General features: G+C 39.1%; 1 protein-coding gene across 1 annotated transcript; it reads right to left on the bottom strand.

Annotated features, from left to right (window-relative positions):
- Positions 1 to 14,230: 14,230 nt before the first annotated feature.
- LOC123984230 (otoraplin-like) lies at positions 14,231 to 16,877 on the bottom strand. Its single transcript, XM_046071006.1, has 4 exons — positions 15,350 to 16,877; positions 15,042 to 15,181; positions 14,663 to 14,773; positions 14,231 to 14,533 (listed from the first exon to the last, which is right to left on the bottom strand). Exons 1-4 carry the CDS (start codon positions 15,462 to 15,464, stop codon positions 14,510 to 14,512), a joined length of 390 nt encoding a protein of 129 aa, XP_045926962.1. The 5' UTR covers positions 15,465 to 16,877; the 3' UTR covers positions 14,231 to 14,509.
- Positions 16,878 to 17,039: the final 162 nt, after the last annotated feature.

Genomic DNA, 17,039 nt, shown 5'->3' with positions numbered 1-17,039 from the left:
ACAAAAATGGTCTTGAATAAGAGCTAAAACGAGATTCAAAAAAAAAAATAGTTCTGCTCAGCTCACTAGTCTCCATATTTCAAGTATTCGGTATCACATACATTTCAAGAGACAGCTTCATTAAACCAGTTTTAAATTGTGAATTCAGTGATGAGAAATGATTCGTTTTCATGCTCTGTAGTCTTACCGGTAAATTATTTATGTTTAAGAGTTGCTAATCTGTCAGCATAATGTTATTCTGTCACGTATCATGTTCACTATCACATAATATTATTAAAGGTGTGGTAACATGGGAGCGCAATAGCACATGGGACAGTTATCACAGAAGTCTGGAAAAATAATGAAGGTGGATTTAACGTGAGTGGATTCACTTTACTAATCACTGTTTCCATGTTCCCTGCAGACCTCCTCCCACACCCCTGCAATTCTGCAGCCCAGAGATTATTTATTTAGCTCAGGCAAGCCAGCGTCCCTTCTCCATCATTACACCATACTTCACTGCTGGGTCCTCGTGACTGATCCGCACTGTTTTGACTACTGACTCACATGTACTGCACCTTCTTCATCATATATTTATTTTGGAAAACCTATAAAATGAAAACTACAGTATCTTCTGCTTTTAGACAGTCTGGGGGTTTTCTGGCAAATCAGTCACAATTTATGTTGTGAGAGGAGTGGGTGTTTCTATTCCTTTTAAGCTCCCCATTTCCCATTGTGTGAAGTAATACTCACCTCCGCTTAAGACTATAACACCTCTGCTTCAGGCAGCCTGTCATTCTTGCAGAAGGAAAGGGACTCCTTTAACTCAATTATGCAATATATTTGTACAATATAATTTTTCCTATGAGAGACTGAAGGTTTGTAGAAGTAATGCTGCCTAAAAAAATAGCTCAATTAAGGGTAATACTCATGGTTTCATTAGCTATTTCACAGCTATTCTAATTCAGTACAGTATATGTGTTTATGGCATATAATGATTGCAGCAGAATAAACCGACTCTGTAGATGATGACTGAGAGGCAGACACAGATTAAGGTATATTGTGAAACAAACACTACTAATAGTCTTTATGGTTTGCACTGTTTATATTTTTGTCAGAAAAACACAAACTCATCATTCAAATGTGAATAATGAGTTGAGCTCGAAGGGTAATTTTTGACCTCGAAAACAGCATTCTGACAAAAAAAATCCCAACACAAAGTCCTACTGACATGTTCTGAAGCTTTCAGTCTTGTGGCCTAAGTGGGTGAATGAATAAATACTGATATTTAGATATTTCAATTAAGTAGGCAACAAGGCGTCCTGGGAAATACTAAATGAATAATAAATGAATAAAGTTTCTGTAGGAAAATCATTTGATTTAGCACATGCTTGAAATGACATTTATTCAACTCCATTTTAATGATTCCTGCAGATGCTTGTTATTCATTTTCTTTTATTTAATGATCAAATGTCACTTGATAACTAAACTGAATTATGAGTTTGTGCAGTCTATATTTGAGAGTGCATCTTCATTGAAACAGAAGTCACGCAAAATAGGGGTTGAGACAACTAACTGAAACATCTTTCAACACTCTCCGTTTCAACCAGACAAAAACACAAACACACAAAGAGTGCCCAATGCCTCAGAGCATGATCAAGACTTTTACTGCACTGGCAATGTCTCAGTCCTCCTCATTTTTTTCTAATGGTTAAGGGATCTTTTTTATACATATACTTGGTAAAATCTTTAAGAGGCTTCACAGCACAATTCCATTAAAGACTAAACTCTTTGTAATCTTTTGTAATTTGCTAAATTCATTGTAAACGGAACATAATGAAGTAATAATGCGTTCACAGGGCTGCACTTACTGTTACAGGACAACAGTTAAGCTCTGGAGACTATTGGAAATGTTATATCTTACAATGTGGTTTCATAATTTTGTGCGGAGACATAACATTAATGGAACTCTTAAAATGAAAGCATGCGTATCTGTGGCAGTGTTGGAGGAGGAGCTGAACAACATAGATCTTTCATTTTTTATACTCGCCCAAGGCGGGAGTGGATGCAGGCTGCCTGTCAGTGAGTTTCAGTGAAAACAGGAGAGATTACACTACAAGCTGATACTCAGCAGATAATCAAGCATGAGTACACAAACACACACACAAAGCCTCTGCCATCAACACTCCAACCAGACTAGAATTGTTCTTGTTCTTGTTTTTAATGCTAAATCAAATAAATCCAGAAAAAACCCACTTATGTTTGCAACATTTCTCATTGTTTTTGTGCATTTTATATGCAGAGTTTATTAATAGTTTATGATTCAAGAGAGACCCAATTCCTCTGTTCTCATTTAGATTTAACCAACGCTCTCTAAAATGCAAGCATCCACTGAAAGAGCAAGTGAGAGTAAACTTACTTTGGAAACCTCAAGGAAAGACTTGCAAATTGGAACCGTGGTCCAACATATTACAGTTTCCCTCCCTATTAGCATCCCAGAAAGTAAGAGCAGCACAGAGAAAGGCAGAGATAAAAAGACAAACGCTACAGGCCTTTCTTATCCTCCCTGTAGTTAAGCTGTCATTTCAGAGGCAATTCTTTACTATACTGCTCCATCAGTGCCAGCCGGTGTTGTGGGACAGGATGTCTCTGAGTGAGTTGGAGAACGTGGGTATATATCCGTAATGATTGCAATGCGGATAGTGCCCGGAGCTGCACTTCTTATGCTTTCAATTGCTCCCTCACTCCATCTCTTTCTCTGCATCTCTCTGCTCCACTCTCTTTATATCATAGGAGGCCACTGCCTGTCTCTGGTTCTATGAGATAAGATGCCAGCCTTCACAGGTAGACTGATATCAAAACCCACAAACAACACTAGTCTTCATAATGGCAGAGGGTTGACAGGTGATGACATATCATTACACCGGTGTCTCTTGCTTGCAGATCATTCAACTTGGCTTCAGCTGTGGTCTTGACATTGAGACATTAAATCAGGCAGTTAAATTATTCTCAGTTCACTTATGTGCTTTAAACCAGGATATAATCAGTACAACCCCCTGTGTTAGTTTTTGGTCTGTGTGCACAGGAGATGTAAAGTATCCTGGTTCTGATATTTAATAGTAATTATCTATGAAGTTGCCCAAGTAAAGCACTGTGTAAGCAGGATTTAATTGCAGCTACTCTACAAGCAGATTGGGCTGTAACACTGTGCTGTATAGATCTATTACTTCCATCAGGCCATCTGGAGAAGCAGATAGCAGGGAGCAGAGGGACAGCATGAGGTAATGTTGGGTTTGATGTGCTGTGAGGCGTGGCAGGCAGCTAGGCCAACTCAGGTGGAAACATCGGCAAGATTTGTCATGGACCACACAACTCGGCACAGAAGAAGATTATATTGAATTGAACTCATCTTCCTCCTCACTCGTCCCCAGCTCTTATATCACTTGGCCCTTTTTCTTTCACTCCCTCTCTCCTTCTGTAAATCAGTATATCATTAAACATTTCCTCCCCCTTCCATCTCTTAAAATTTTCATGTTACCATATACAGTAAGTGCTGTTACATCCCCCCTGCAGGCCTGAGGCAGTCTCAGGATAGACTGTCATGTGGGAAACAGGTAATTCATGTTACCACAAGCAACACCTGGTGAATGTAAGTCCAATATTCACTCTCCTTTTATCTCTACTTTGGTCTCCAGTAATAAAAGGGAAAGGAGTAAAGGGAAATACCTGGCTCTGTAGCTGTTAAGTCATAGTGTTAAGAGCTCCACTAGCTAGTCGCTAACTGCTCGCTAAATGTTCATTGCCTTTTCGCTAACTTTGACTGGCTGCTGTTTAATGCTTAGCAGGAAGTGTAGGCCTACAGCTTTTTTGGCTGAAAATAACTGGCTGAAAACCATGCCACGAGAGTGGTAAGAGTAAACCAAACATTAAAGTTGCGGGCGGAGAAATCAAAACAATGAGTTAATAGATGCTAAAAAGCTCTGTAGGGCTGGGGGCAACTACAGAGTGATTAGTAGATTATAGATTATTAGCAGATTATTAGAGTTGATAATGCTCTGCGAGTGACCCCTTTCACATAGACATGTGAACGAAGGTGTTTTCATACACAGGTGTTTTCAGTACACAGCAGCAAGGGCGGCTGCCGCTCTCGCAAAAAGCCCACGGCTCTTTGCCGCTGCTTTCAGTGTTCATGATGGCTCGCCTTTTTCAACTTGCCACCCCGGCTCAACTTGTGACCATGGCAACCACACTAACTACAGCGAGGGAAACGATTCTAGAGCTGATTTTACATCTGAGTTCCCTGAATTATACACCTCTTCACCAGCAGAAAACAGTCAGATTAATGAGACCAATATCAGCTTCAAAGTTTGATTATCCAGTCAGGGACTATAAACAATGTGCATGAAAGTAGTCATTAAAACTTGCTATATTAATCGTGTCATGTTGCCTTGGCCACCAAAAACTTTTCTTTAGACAAATTATCTACATTTCTTACATTGATATTATGAAAATCAGTGAATAAACCTACAACCTATCATAATGTTACGACACCAGCTTATGTTTTATTCACCAACTGAAAATATAAGCTATGCAATTGTTTTCCTTTCCAGAAATGGAAAAATGTAATTTCTTCGCTCTACCCTCCTTCTATAAATCCCTGTACAAATGAAACATAAACTTGCTAGGTTTGTGCCAAGGCTTAGCATCAATATGGGGGTGGGGGAGTGTCCTATATTATTAATGGTAAATCTCTGTAAAAACAACCCTGCTGTAGTGCAGTTCTCAGCTTTTACAGCTTTCTTTGCAAACAGCAATGGAGTTGCAGCCAGAGCAATGGTACCACCTGCTTTGTTATTCAAAGCATATTCCCAATATAAATTTTGTTTAATTGGAAAAGAAAAACAACTGTGCGAGCAAAGATTATGCATAATCACAATAATTATTTCCCTCTGCGTATTACTTATTTTGAGGTGAGTATTCTGTGCTGCCTAATGAATGCACCACCATAGGAGGGAATAAAAGAACATGCAAATTAACGCCAGAGATGAATCACATTTATCGAGAGAGAGAGGATGAAAAAACATTCACTCTGATTTGATTAATTAGTAACTTCACTCTGACTTTGAAGGAAAAAGCGTCTCTCACAATCTGCCAGAAAACAATCAATATCTGTATAATAACATGTGGAGACATTTCAACATTGTGTTGTTTTCTAACCTTGCTTCACCAATTCTATAGTTTGTGCTCTTTTCAGAAAATGATGGTGAATCTCCAATTACTGGGACTGGAACTGAACCTGATCCTATCATTTTATGCCTTTCTCTATCTACACATAGTATCTTCTTTCAAAAGGTTTTTGGTTCCTGCTTGCGCTACTGATGAAACATGTCTAAACACAGCGCCAAGCTGCAGTAATTTCACTGCTGTCAAACTGGCATTTTGGAAAATGTTTTTTGATCTTGAGTTTTTGGTTGAAAAGTACAACATTGTTGTTGTTGTTGATCAGTGCCCATTTATTAGCAGCTACTGCTCTGTGTCACATAATGGGATGATTTGTCAAAAGCACAACACTAATCAGCTAAATCATATCAGCGGGTGCTTTAGAGTTTACAGTAAGTTTGTGGATGAGCAATTCTCATCTCTGAGGCAAGCAGTCATGCCCAGCATGTATTTGGAAATTATGCTGTTGTGATGACTCCAGTGGTTTAATTGCCATTACCAGTATATCATGTTGAGTGCCCCCCAACATGCCGGAATCAAACACCTCAAATACATTTGCTGCAGATGATTTGGATTGGACACTGTGGAAAACATTACCTCAAAGTTAATTTTTCTAATCAAGCCTCCTGAGCTGTACCCAGTCCTCAGCTATTCACAGCACTGCCAACTTTCCCATTTCCGTTCATACGCTCATTAAGTCGTCAGTGAAGTCAGCCACCTCCAATTTGATGTATGAGCAATTATCAGCTTTAGGTGGGCTGTGACGTTTGGCAATGCAGTGTTTAACATTGCATGCCTTTTTAGAGTCTGATTATACAGTCTGACCTTTGAGGCACAACAGGAAATAATCACCATGTAACTAAGGTCACTGTCACAAACCATGTTGAGCTCCATGTCATCAGTCTGCATGTACATGGTTAAAAAAACAAAAAAACCCTGTTTCACTGGGAAATTTAAGGATTGGCAAGAGAGGTCATCCTTTCCATCTGTTTCTTTAATGTTACACTCATTCAAAACTGTTGGTATGTGTAAAAGTGTGTGCGCATCCTCAAAGCAACATTCTTATTTAGTCAACAATAGAGAGTAAAATGCTCAACGCCAGCTCCCCAGCATCAGAAATGTGCCTGTTTTGCTAAGAGGCTAATTTCTTATGTGTCTGTACAGGAAGGGGACAGGCCAAGTGACCTTGGCAGGATATGATGGCAATGGGGCTGTTTCACGCAAACAGCATAGACAGCATACGCAGAGGTTTCTGTGTGTGGGCTCTGATGCTCTTTCCATTTTAAAAGGACATTAGTGCTAATGGTAATGGTATCTCAGAGGTTTCCAAGCCTCTTTCCAGTACTGCCCTACATGCTAGCAGCCAAAGAGCATACTCCATTAAGAAAGCAAACAATGGATACTCATTGTTTTGCCCACACAGGGCACAGGGTAAACGAGGCTATGCCACAAACAATTAGCAACATATAATTTCTTTTAGCTATTCAGCAATGTTCAGAGTTCCAATATTATCCTTTAATAACAAACAAATAGCCAGGAAGGAAGGAATAAGAGAGGAGATTTTCTGAGGAAAAGGGTAAACGTAATGAGTAAACATTTCCAGGAATCTAGACACAAGGTCATTAACATGAACACTTGACATTTAAGCATCAGTCACTGTGAACAAAGGTTAAATTGGATGCAGAGAAATGTGTGTAAAGTCTATTGTATGTGTGCATGTGCATTATGCATGTGCCTGAGCATCTTTTTCCATGTCACATGAGCTGAGAAGGCTCTCTGATTATGTCCTTTGTGTGTGAATAGTGCACACATAAGCAGCAGGGAAACATGGAGTTTGACATCTTTCATCTGACTCTTAACGCAGATGTGAGAACTTGCACCAGTTGATCCAGTCTGGGATTAGTGATGGCAACAGTCTCTCTATGGCTCAGTAGTTGCACTGAGTTGACAGCAGCTGGGCGATAAGCCCACTATTCTGAACTACTCACTGTGAAGTCAGCACAACTAATTAGCAGTTCTGTCCTGTGCTGATTAATTTATCCAGTGTAGCCTCATTTATTTAATCAAGTAAAGGTAACTCATTTGCATATAATTTAATTGTTTTCACATCACTACTTTACTAACCTTAGCTACTTTATGGGAGATATCATTAAAGCTGTTTACTTCATTATAACCAGTCAACTGTGCAGTGGATGATGTGCAGTACATTTCCTTCAACACTTTCTTCACAGATCATGCCATTGTAAAATATAGGCTGTGAGCAAAGTCTCTAAATAAACTCGCATTGGCCGCTCCTGGAGAGTCAATAAAACTACTAACTGAAATGCATTTAGAGATCCTCAATGAGAATCTCATTGTTCATTCTACCCCTGCAATTTGCGAGGATACCCCAGTCAATCAATACAAGGGCCATTAGACTTAACAAACCGGGTTCGTCTATAAACTGCCCACAGCCTCTTTAAAGCAACAACATGTACTCTATGACAGCCTGCCTACCTGTAATGGCTCAGAGGCAGGTGGTTTGTACAACGCAGGATGTAATTTCACTCTGACATTACTGTATTCTAACCCTTGTCTGTCCTTCTCACCTTAATGTAAATGTGGTGACGCAGATAACCCCCAATTACATGCAGTAACACCTCATGTGCGCATGTGCTCTGTTTACGCCTCACTGTTTGCTGTGACATTTAGCAAATGGAGCGAAACATGACCATTTATTCCATAATGAGAAGTTCTGTTACAGCTGTGTTTTTTTTTTTGTCACTGTCAGTCATGTCACTCTCTGGCAACAAGCTTAGGGTGGCTGCAAGACTGAGATACAGAACTTGAAAGAATCAGGACAAAACCTAATAGACAAACCAGTACACTAAGATACTCTTACTGACAGCAGAGCTATACAGCTTGGAAGAACAAACATGCTGTTTATTGTTATTCAGTCACTATTCATTAAAAACTATTTATTAACATTTTGAGATATTCTCTTACAGTAGTGTGTTAAACAACCATTATTTAAATGTAATGCATTTAGGGCCTTTCTTCCCACTTGTTGTGCATAACAATGCCCATTCATAGTAAAATATTTTTGCTTAACTGAAATTATATTGCTGATTAGTTAATTAAACAACGTTGCTGTATGTTTGCTATTGCTAAAGTACAAAACATCCTACAGAAACGTATTAGAATTATGTCAGCAATAGACAGTTTGCTTTTCAAGTGTCAGGAAAAGCATAGAAATGAAGCACGATGCAAATGTGCAAATGTTCCAATATAAAACTCCACACAAGAACATTCAGCTGTGTGTTCACCTACATATGTATGCACTCGGAGAAATCCTGCAACACACACTTTTGTTTCATCACTTAATTGCCTTACTTAGCCTCACTGCTTTTGTAATGGGTAATTGGTTGTCATGACAAACACTCCGTCTATTCATAGCTCAGGAGCTCATGTAAAAACCCCTCTGCAAAAACATTTGAAGACCAGATGTAGAAGATTTCTAATGGAAGCTTTCCCCTTCTCCAAAACTAGGACTAAAGGGAATGATGGGGTTATTTCTCCTCTCCCAAAATAATCTGGGAGCCTAAAGAGGACCAAAGCATTCTGCCTCTGCTGAGGGAAGCTAAATAGCTTTTCTGGTGTTTGTATACTGAAAGAAAGAAAAAAAGGGAAGAAATGCAGTGAACCATTTCTTCAGTGTCACGCCAATATAATGCAAACACTAGAAAGCATGCCTCTACTGGGATTTCAAGTGTTTTTCTATGAGAGGTGTAGATGATGTTGTGACACATAAGCATCAAACCCAGCAGACAGTATTCTGTGAGACTTCCAGCCATGTGTTACCTAAGCAAAACGTGTCTTATTTATGTGACACATATGCAAATAGACAAGACTGTGAACTATCTGTTACCTCCAAGTCACAATCATATAACTGAAGATTGTTTTAATGATAAATATAGGGTCATCTACATTTCCCTGGAAATCTGGCAGTTATTTGTGGACATCAAGATATTTTTAGGGAAAAAAATCCTTTTCAGTTTTTGGTACTTACACAAGATTTGTTAGTTTGCCACACCTAGGTAGTGTAACCTTTCAGGTAAATATGAAAACTGGCATCCAGCTAAGTGTTAAGAGTGCTTTAAGTGCATCATTTACAGTATGAATAAAATTTCCTAAAACTGTTTTTGGCCACTTGGGGGCAGAGGGCATCCATTCATTTGTTATATTTTCTTATCCTTGAAGATCAAGGCGGGGCTGGAGCCAGTCTAACATTGGGAGAGATGGTATAATCTGTTCACTAGTCAATCACATACAAGCATCGACACTTACATTATCACCTACGTGCAATTTAGAGTCGTCAGCTTCCTTCACCTGCATGTCTTTGGAGTGCCAGAGGAACTCCAAACTCCACACAGACCTTAACCCTATCTCTTCCTGATATGAGGCGAAAAACTGCACCACTGTGTCAGCATGATGTTTGGAAACATGTTTCTGGCCACGTCACAAAAGTAATTCAAATATTTACTCAGGCCTGTGCAGAGAAGCACTCTGCCACTTTTATGTGTGCTTGTGACGGCAGATTTTGGATACATTCAGATGAGAGATACACACATTATGCTTTGCTGCATTGTCTTATCTTGTCTTCAACAGGGAGGCTGTGGCTTAGAGTGGGTTGCCCACTAATTTGAAGATCTGTGGTTTGATACCCCGGGCTCCTCCAGTCTGCATCTCAAAGTGTCCTTTGCGATACAAGTACAGACCATTACCCTGGAAATGACATGCAACAGATTCCTGTAGATGTAATTATTTTACAGGGAATTACTTATCTTTTATTTGGCTCATCATCATCGTGGTGGCGAGTGAAATTGGTTTCATGCATACACGGGAAAAAAACAAATGAATAGTGGAATAGTGGAGTCTAACTGACAAGATAAACGTTAATCCACTGATGGTTGGGTGATTTCTTTCCACCTAGATATGAAATACACAGTAATTTTGTTATTAGAGGTGGCCACTTTCTGGACCTTTAATTATGTATTTATCATCTAATACATCTGTAACTAATGTGTCAAAGTAGTCTTAGAATGAGGTCTTTTGATTTACTTTTGTTAAAAATTACAGGCAAATGGCTGCATCTAATTTCCTCATGGTATCATTAATTTCCTGTCTTTTTCTTTCAGCTTTATGAACTTTTGACCTACAAGAACTTCATCAGCCAAATAGAGGTGGTTTGTTGATTTATATTTAAAAAAAAACGCCACTGTCCCCGCCACACACACACACACAGTAACCTTTCCCTGAATCTTTTTGGTAACCACAGTGACGGGCAAAACAGAGCGGAAATAAAAGGATGGAAGGAGGTTGGTTTCATTGGATGGGGAAGGTAAGGAGAGTGTTGTCTCGTTGAAAAGGGTTTATTCAGGTATGACGAAAGTGTAGATGAGGAAGAAAAGTTTGAACAACATGGAAACTACTTGAACTCTTTTTTTCTAGTTCTTCTTCACCCCCCACTGAGCCAATCATCTTCCACATACTCTTTTTACGAGACATTAACACTGTTTATTGGAGGAGTAGTGATTAATCAAAAGGTTGAGATTTCCTGTGCCAAAATAGACCAGTAACCCTCAAGAAGTAGGTACAACAGTTTGGGAGGGGGTGGGTGGTGGGGGGGTGGAACACACAAGAAATGAAATCAGTGGTTTCTTTGTGTGGTGGTGTGACAGAGCAAATGGGTGGAATTACACTAGCTTGTGCAATTATATGAGTCAGAGATGTAACAGACACAGAAAGAGAGAGAGAGAATACAAAGTAAGAAAAATTACTGAAAGAAAAATAATATCGTTGAAGCTGCACTTTTTTTCAAGTAAACACTGTTGACACTTTATCCTAAAGTCGGCGGTCACACCTTCTAGACACAAAACTAGACTGACAAATGCATTTCCACATGTAAAGGATATTAAAGTGAGAAGGACACTGCTGATCCTCAGGCTTTAACAGTGATTGATTCATGCTGACCAACTGATTGATTTACTTCAAACAAGCAGTGAGCTGGCATTTCCTCACACTCTTGAGGAAAATCTGCTCCGACGCCCCCTGTCATTCGAGCACCTTGAAGACACTACTGATTAAGTCAGTCACTACAGACAAAGACACAGGTGCATGCATTTTTTCTCTAGTCATGCATACAAAAAGTCCTCCATCACTCTAACAAATTATGTTTTCTGTCTGCCATTGTCCTGAGTAAATTCCTCCTCTCTGGGACACATTTGTTGTTTGACCATGAAAAGAAATGAGCTGTTTCATCAAAAACATTCGCCCTGAGTCATGACCAATATGTTTTTTTTCAAATGTTCTTCCAACGTCAATCTTTTTCTTTCATTCCCACCTAAATTATGCTCATTGTCAGGTTATGTATATTTTCAGTGCCAGACAAAACTCGTTTACTCTTCTGGAATAGCCCTAGAGCATTTTGTCTATTATTTCTCTTTTGCTGATTATATTTTCTTCTCAGTTGTTGGAATCAAGAAGTATTGATTTGACTGTTATGATAAATAGCCGTTAGAGTACATTTGTTTCACAGCATCACAACCCATTGTATCACACAGACATGCAAGACTTGTGTTTCCCCCCAGTCTGAAATGTCATGCTCACATGCCAGTCAGACCTGATGCTGTTGATTTCTCAGCTCTACAGGGAACTGTAGAGCTACTGCTGTGCTGCTGGACATCAAGGTGTGGGTGTGACGCCAGATGGAAAGAAAAATGCATCTACTGTGGACTCAGCATTTGGCGGCTGCTCCTTTAAGCTCACGCACAGGAAACACTCAAACACACACATCAATCTCTTCTGTCACAGTATCCCAGCCTGTCACCATGGCAACACCCTAAAACTACAGCTGTCAGACAGTAGAGTGATTTCTGACAGGAGTAACTTGCTGTGATTTGACACACACATACAACTGCAATTGTCAATCAGCTGAAAAGATGTTGAGCTTTTCACCTCTTTGGGACATTTGCTAATAATAACCATTGGATTCAGCTTCTGGCTTCTCTGTACAAACTGTGTAATGACAGCAATTGTATTCCAACATGACCACACATTGATACAGGTGCTATTTTTCTGAACTAAAATTATTTCTCAAAATGCTTCCGGAAATATGTGAGTCTCCTCTTAACAGACCCCTCAGACATGCCGTAGGTATGTTTTCCCTGAGAGACATTTTGTGGCAATTGTCCCCATTTGAAACAGGTTTGTATTGATCGGGGCTGACATGGGGACAGGAGATTGATCGTAATGTGTGACAGCCCTATTACCTAAACTCATAAGTCTGCCTTTCTAAGAATGCCTCAGGTCAGACAGAAAGAAACTAATGATAATGACCTGTTTGCCGTGGCCTCACGAATCAATGCATGCGCCAGTCAGACTTCCTGGGATGGCAGAGCAATTGACTGGCAGCTATGAAGAACGTTAACTAAATCACTGAGGCTTTCTTTATCGAATGAAACATCTTTAAATCAGATAATCCACTGTTGACTGTAAACGGGGAGTATTTGATTGAGATGCTATATTCACCACCATATGTGAGTGGGTGCTATGACGCATAAAGAAGAGATGCTGATGATGCAAAACCAATTGAAAAAGAGATTCAAATCATCCTTTGGAAAGAGTCTTAACTGTGACAATATGTCAGGCCATGTTTAATCATGATAGTTGTCTTGAAGCTTTGTGTGTGTGTGTGTGTGTGTGTGTGTGTGTGTGTGTGTGTGTGTGTGCTGGAGGCGAGGGTGGTTTTGAGACAGACACAAACACAGACAGACTGGTGGACAACACTGATGTAGACGGGTGGTACGAACAAAATAATGTAATAACACTTCATGGAAAATAGCTTTACCAAGAAGTAACTTCATCACAATTAAAATCAAAACAACAGAGGTCATTACGCTAAGTGTCAGTAAGCAGCCTTTGTGAGGTGGTCTGACGTGGGGCACTTTGACATTTTTCAAAGCAACATGAGACATCTAACAGAGCATTTTGCAAAACTCTAGGTGCACCGGTCTAAAAGAAAAAAAGCAAAATACTCGCCTCTCTATGGTCAAAATACATCAACTAGAAACAATTGTGAACAAACATTCAGAATATACTGTAGGGTGTTGACAGGTAAATGCTAACTGTCATGCGACCCAAATATGAGCCACATTTATAACAGTATTTGAAATGGTGATTTTGATACCATTTAGATTCCAATTATTTTCCAGTAAGTGTTTATGTTATGTTGCGCACCCATAACCTCCCTATATCTCTGATAATGACATTAGTTCAGTCAATCAATCTGTCATTCTAGTTTGGTGCATGTTTAAGAAATGGTCATGCCAATAAACTGAATTGACAGAGAGACAGAAGGGAGGAGAGAGAGACAAAGAAGCAATGATTGAGTGGGTGAAAAACAAGACTGTTGCTTCACAAGTAAAATAATAAATAACATAACATTTCCATTTCCAGATTTATCACTTTTAACCTTCCCTGAGATAAAAAGAATAGTTGTGTCCTTTGCTTTTCAACTCTCTGAGTGTTTGACCAGTGATACTGTAGACATTAGATTTACTGGGTTACCTAATTCATCAGTCTTATCTCCATCGTATTGCTGCTGCTGCACCATCCATCACCATAACTCAGCATCTCACCTGCATGAATGCCCCTCACTAGATTTACCAGCGTTAGTTCAGAAGAGTTTGTCCAGTACAGTTGGTTTCTCCATTCGTGTTTGGATGAGTGCATAAGAGATGGGATCTGGGTATGTTACTTGGCTGCAAAAATATAATAAAAAAAAAAGAAGTGTATGTAGTATGTGTTTACTAAAAATAGCTATTGGGTATAGTAAACAATGAATACAATTTACAAGCAAATATGCCTCAACAAATCGAATTTGATTATGTATATTTACAACAGGAGATGATCTGCAATTTATTAGATATGTCAGCAGAAATTGTAATTACCGATCTTGAAGAGTCAAAGTAGGAAAATGAATTCTTATCTGTTCAAGTAATCAACATTATATGTTGATATGAAAAATGGTTTATTGAGCAATGTGTCTTGTTAAGACAAAGCACGACAGAAATGACTAGCTGGCTCAGCAACGGGGGGTGTCAGACTGTGGGCTATGGAGGGCTGAGAGTGTCCAGGTTTTCATTCCAGCTGGAGACAACGCCACAGGATGAAACACCAGCTGGGGAGAAGAACTGTCTACTCTCCTTTATTAAAGCCAGAGACACTAAAAGCAAGACTTGAGAAGAAAGAGGCTTCAATCTGTCATGCTTTAATCACAGTAGAAGTCCATGTCCTGAAAAAAAAAGGCAAAATAAAATTTGATAAATGTTGACCACCACCTATTACTCCTGAAAATGAACAGAGAATGAAATAAAAGTATTCATTCCACATATAGTCTTATAAAAGAGACAAATACACTCACAGTTGTGGGAATCTTAACTGGGTTTTCCGTAAACTTCTGTGTCTCCTTCAGCACAGTCGCAGGGAAGTATCCGATGATGCCCATCTGGTCCACATAGCGCTCACTGTAAACCTGCCGGTGGAAATAACATGGCCTCTCTAACAAATTACTATACACAACATTTATGCATTCATCATCCTCACTTAACTTGAAGTAATTTAAATGATCGCTCATTCCCAGTATAACGAAACTGAATATTTAACCAAATGTATTTCTTGACATTTTGCTACAAAAGTCCAGAAAGTTCACATTAGTTTGTCACATCTGCTGCACACCTTCTGTATCTTCTGTAGGGAAAGTGTGCACCGCTAGATAATATGTAACAAATATATACACATACGCTTCCAGACCAGAAGACTCCGGCACCCTCCTCTGGTACGAGTTTAGAATACACATAAACCATCTGACCCTTCTTGATGTTGATGAATCTGCAGTCAGGAGCTATGAAGTCTTCCAAGGCCGTGGCCATGGAGAGGACATCTAATAAAGCACAGGAAACAAAAGATGAAAGGGAAGTATAGATGAGAAATCGACAATTTGTTAGAAGTTATCAAGCACTTGCATTTTACTTCATAGTTTTAATACGTATTAGTTTTTAGATTAGACTTCACACACTGCTTTCTGCTTCTCTTTAATGCTCTGACTTACATGAGCAGTCTGCATCCCCACAATTCTTGTTGTCTGCTAGTTTATCCATAAGGACAGCCCTCGCGGTCTGGTGCAGTAGTCCCACACAGAGCAGAATCACCAGTGGATAACTCATGCTGACTGAAAGAACAGAACCAAGGGAGTGTTGTGTGTGTGTGTAAGTGCGGATGTGAATGTGGATGTTTGAAGAAACTTAAGGCTATAAAAATCTCAAAACACTTCTGTCAGCCAGGAAGGGGCTGAGCCCCTACATCAGAGGTCGCCTGACCAATCAGTGTTTCCTTTCAGAAACGCCACACTACGAACTATTCATTTCCCACTGGGGAGTTGGCTGACTTTTCTCAAATCTCAGTGTCTTTGCAGGAACAATAAGCCACAGTTAATGTGTGCTGTGTGTCCTGAGATACAGCATGTTGTTCTTTCTACAGGTCTTTGAGTAAGTGCCTAGATTTTTGACAGACTAAATGAGAAGCAATATAATATATGTATTATAATGTTTTTTTATATAACTAGATGTAAAATCTATTTATAATTTTGAGTAAAAGTGCAACTAATCTAAATTGAGTTTGGAAAATGATGAGATGAGTAAGTTATTTCACTAACTTCCATTCAGCTCTGATGATCCTCTCATGTGACTGAGACCTGAGATAGGTCAAACTAAAGTGTTATAACTGGAAAAATGACAAATTGCAAAATAAAGTGTGGGGGGGGGGGACAAAACTCAGGCTTAAAGGGCTGAAAAAAAAAATCTGTACAGGATGTGTTGCTGTACTGTACAGAATACACAGCTTGAACATGAAAGGAATCATACAACCACAAATTAAAGTACGCAAGCAACAGGAGCAAATGTAATGTAACAAAGCTTTCTGGTGACAGCTGGTTCAAGATATAATCTTGTCTAGTCATTTGAAAAACAAATGTATTAAAAATATCAAATATGTGTAACCAAACCCAGTCTATGTAAACCCAGTCAAATATATAATCAGGAAAACAGTCAGACCCACTTTAAAATGGTGTTATAAACAATGGCCAACTTGTTAGTCATTCTTAACTTCCTCTGAACTGGGATAATTTGGCTTTGCAACCCTTTGTGTCATCTCAAGGACGCCCAGAGGTCCATGGAGTTTGGACCAAGTTTATGACCAGGAGTCGTATTTTCAGCTAAACAGCTGATGCCACTATTGTCAATTAGCTATGATCAAGAAATTGCACCAGCAAGAAACTATTTGTTTATTTGATTGGTTTATCAATTTTAAAGGGGGATTACTCAACTGTAATTCTGCATAATTAGACACGATGACAACCTAAGCTCAGTGTTGCATCATATGCATATATGTGCTTTAAAAGGGTGTAATAAATGCTTGAAAGAAAGTGAAAGCACTTCAGTCGCATCAAAGTGAAAGGCTATGCGTTGAATCATTCTTATGCGTCTCACTACGACGTTATTAAATTATCAGAATCAGATTTATTTGCCAGGTATGTATACACATATGAGGAATTTGACTCAGGATTGTACATTGCTCACGATGTGCTTAATCATACAATAATACAATAACACAATAATAAAATCAAACACAGGCTACAGTATAGAGAACACCAATATACACACTATGAACAAAAACAATATTGACAGATTGACAAATAGTGCAGTGAACAGAGTGCAAAGGATGCAGGAGTAGATTATTATTAT

This window comes from Micropterus dolomieu, linkage group LG15 (genome assembly GCF_021292245.1).
Source record: "Micropterus dolomieu isolate WLL.071019.BEF.003 ecotype Adirondacks linkage group LG15, ASM2129224v1, whole genome shotgun sequence".
Classification (NCBI taxonomy): domain Eukaryota; kingdom Metazoa; phylum Chordata; class Actinopteri; order Centrarchiformes; family Centrarchidae; genus Micropterus; species Micropterus dolomieu.
This window is presented reverse-complemented; position numbering and strand designations above follow the sequence as displayed.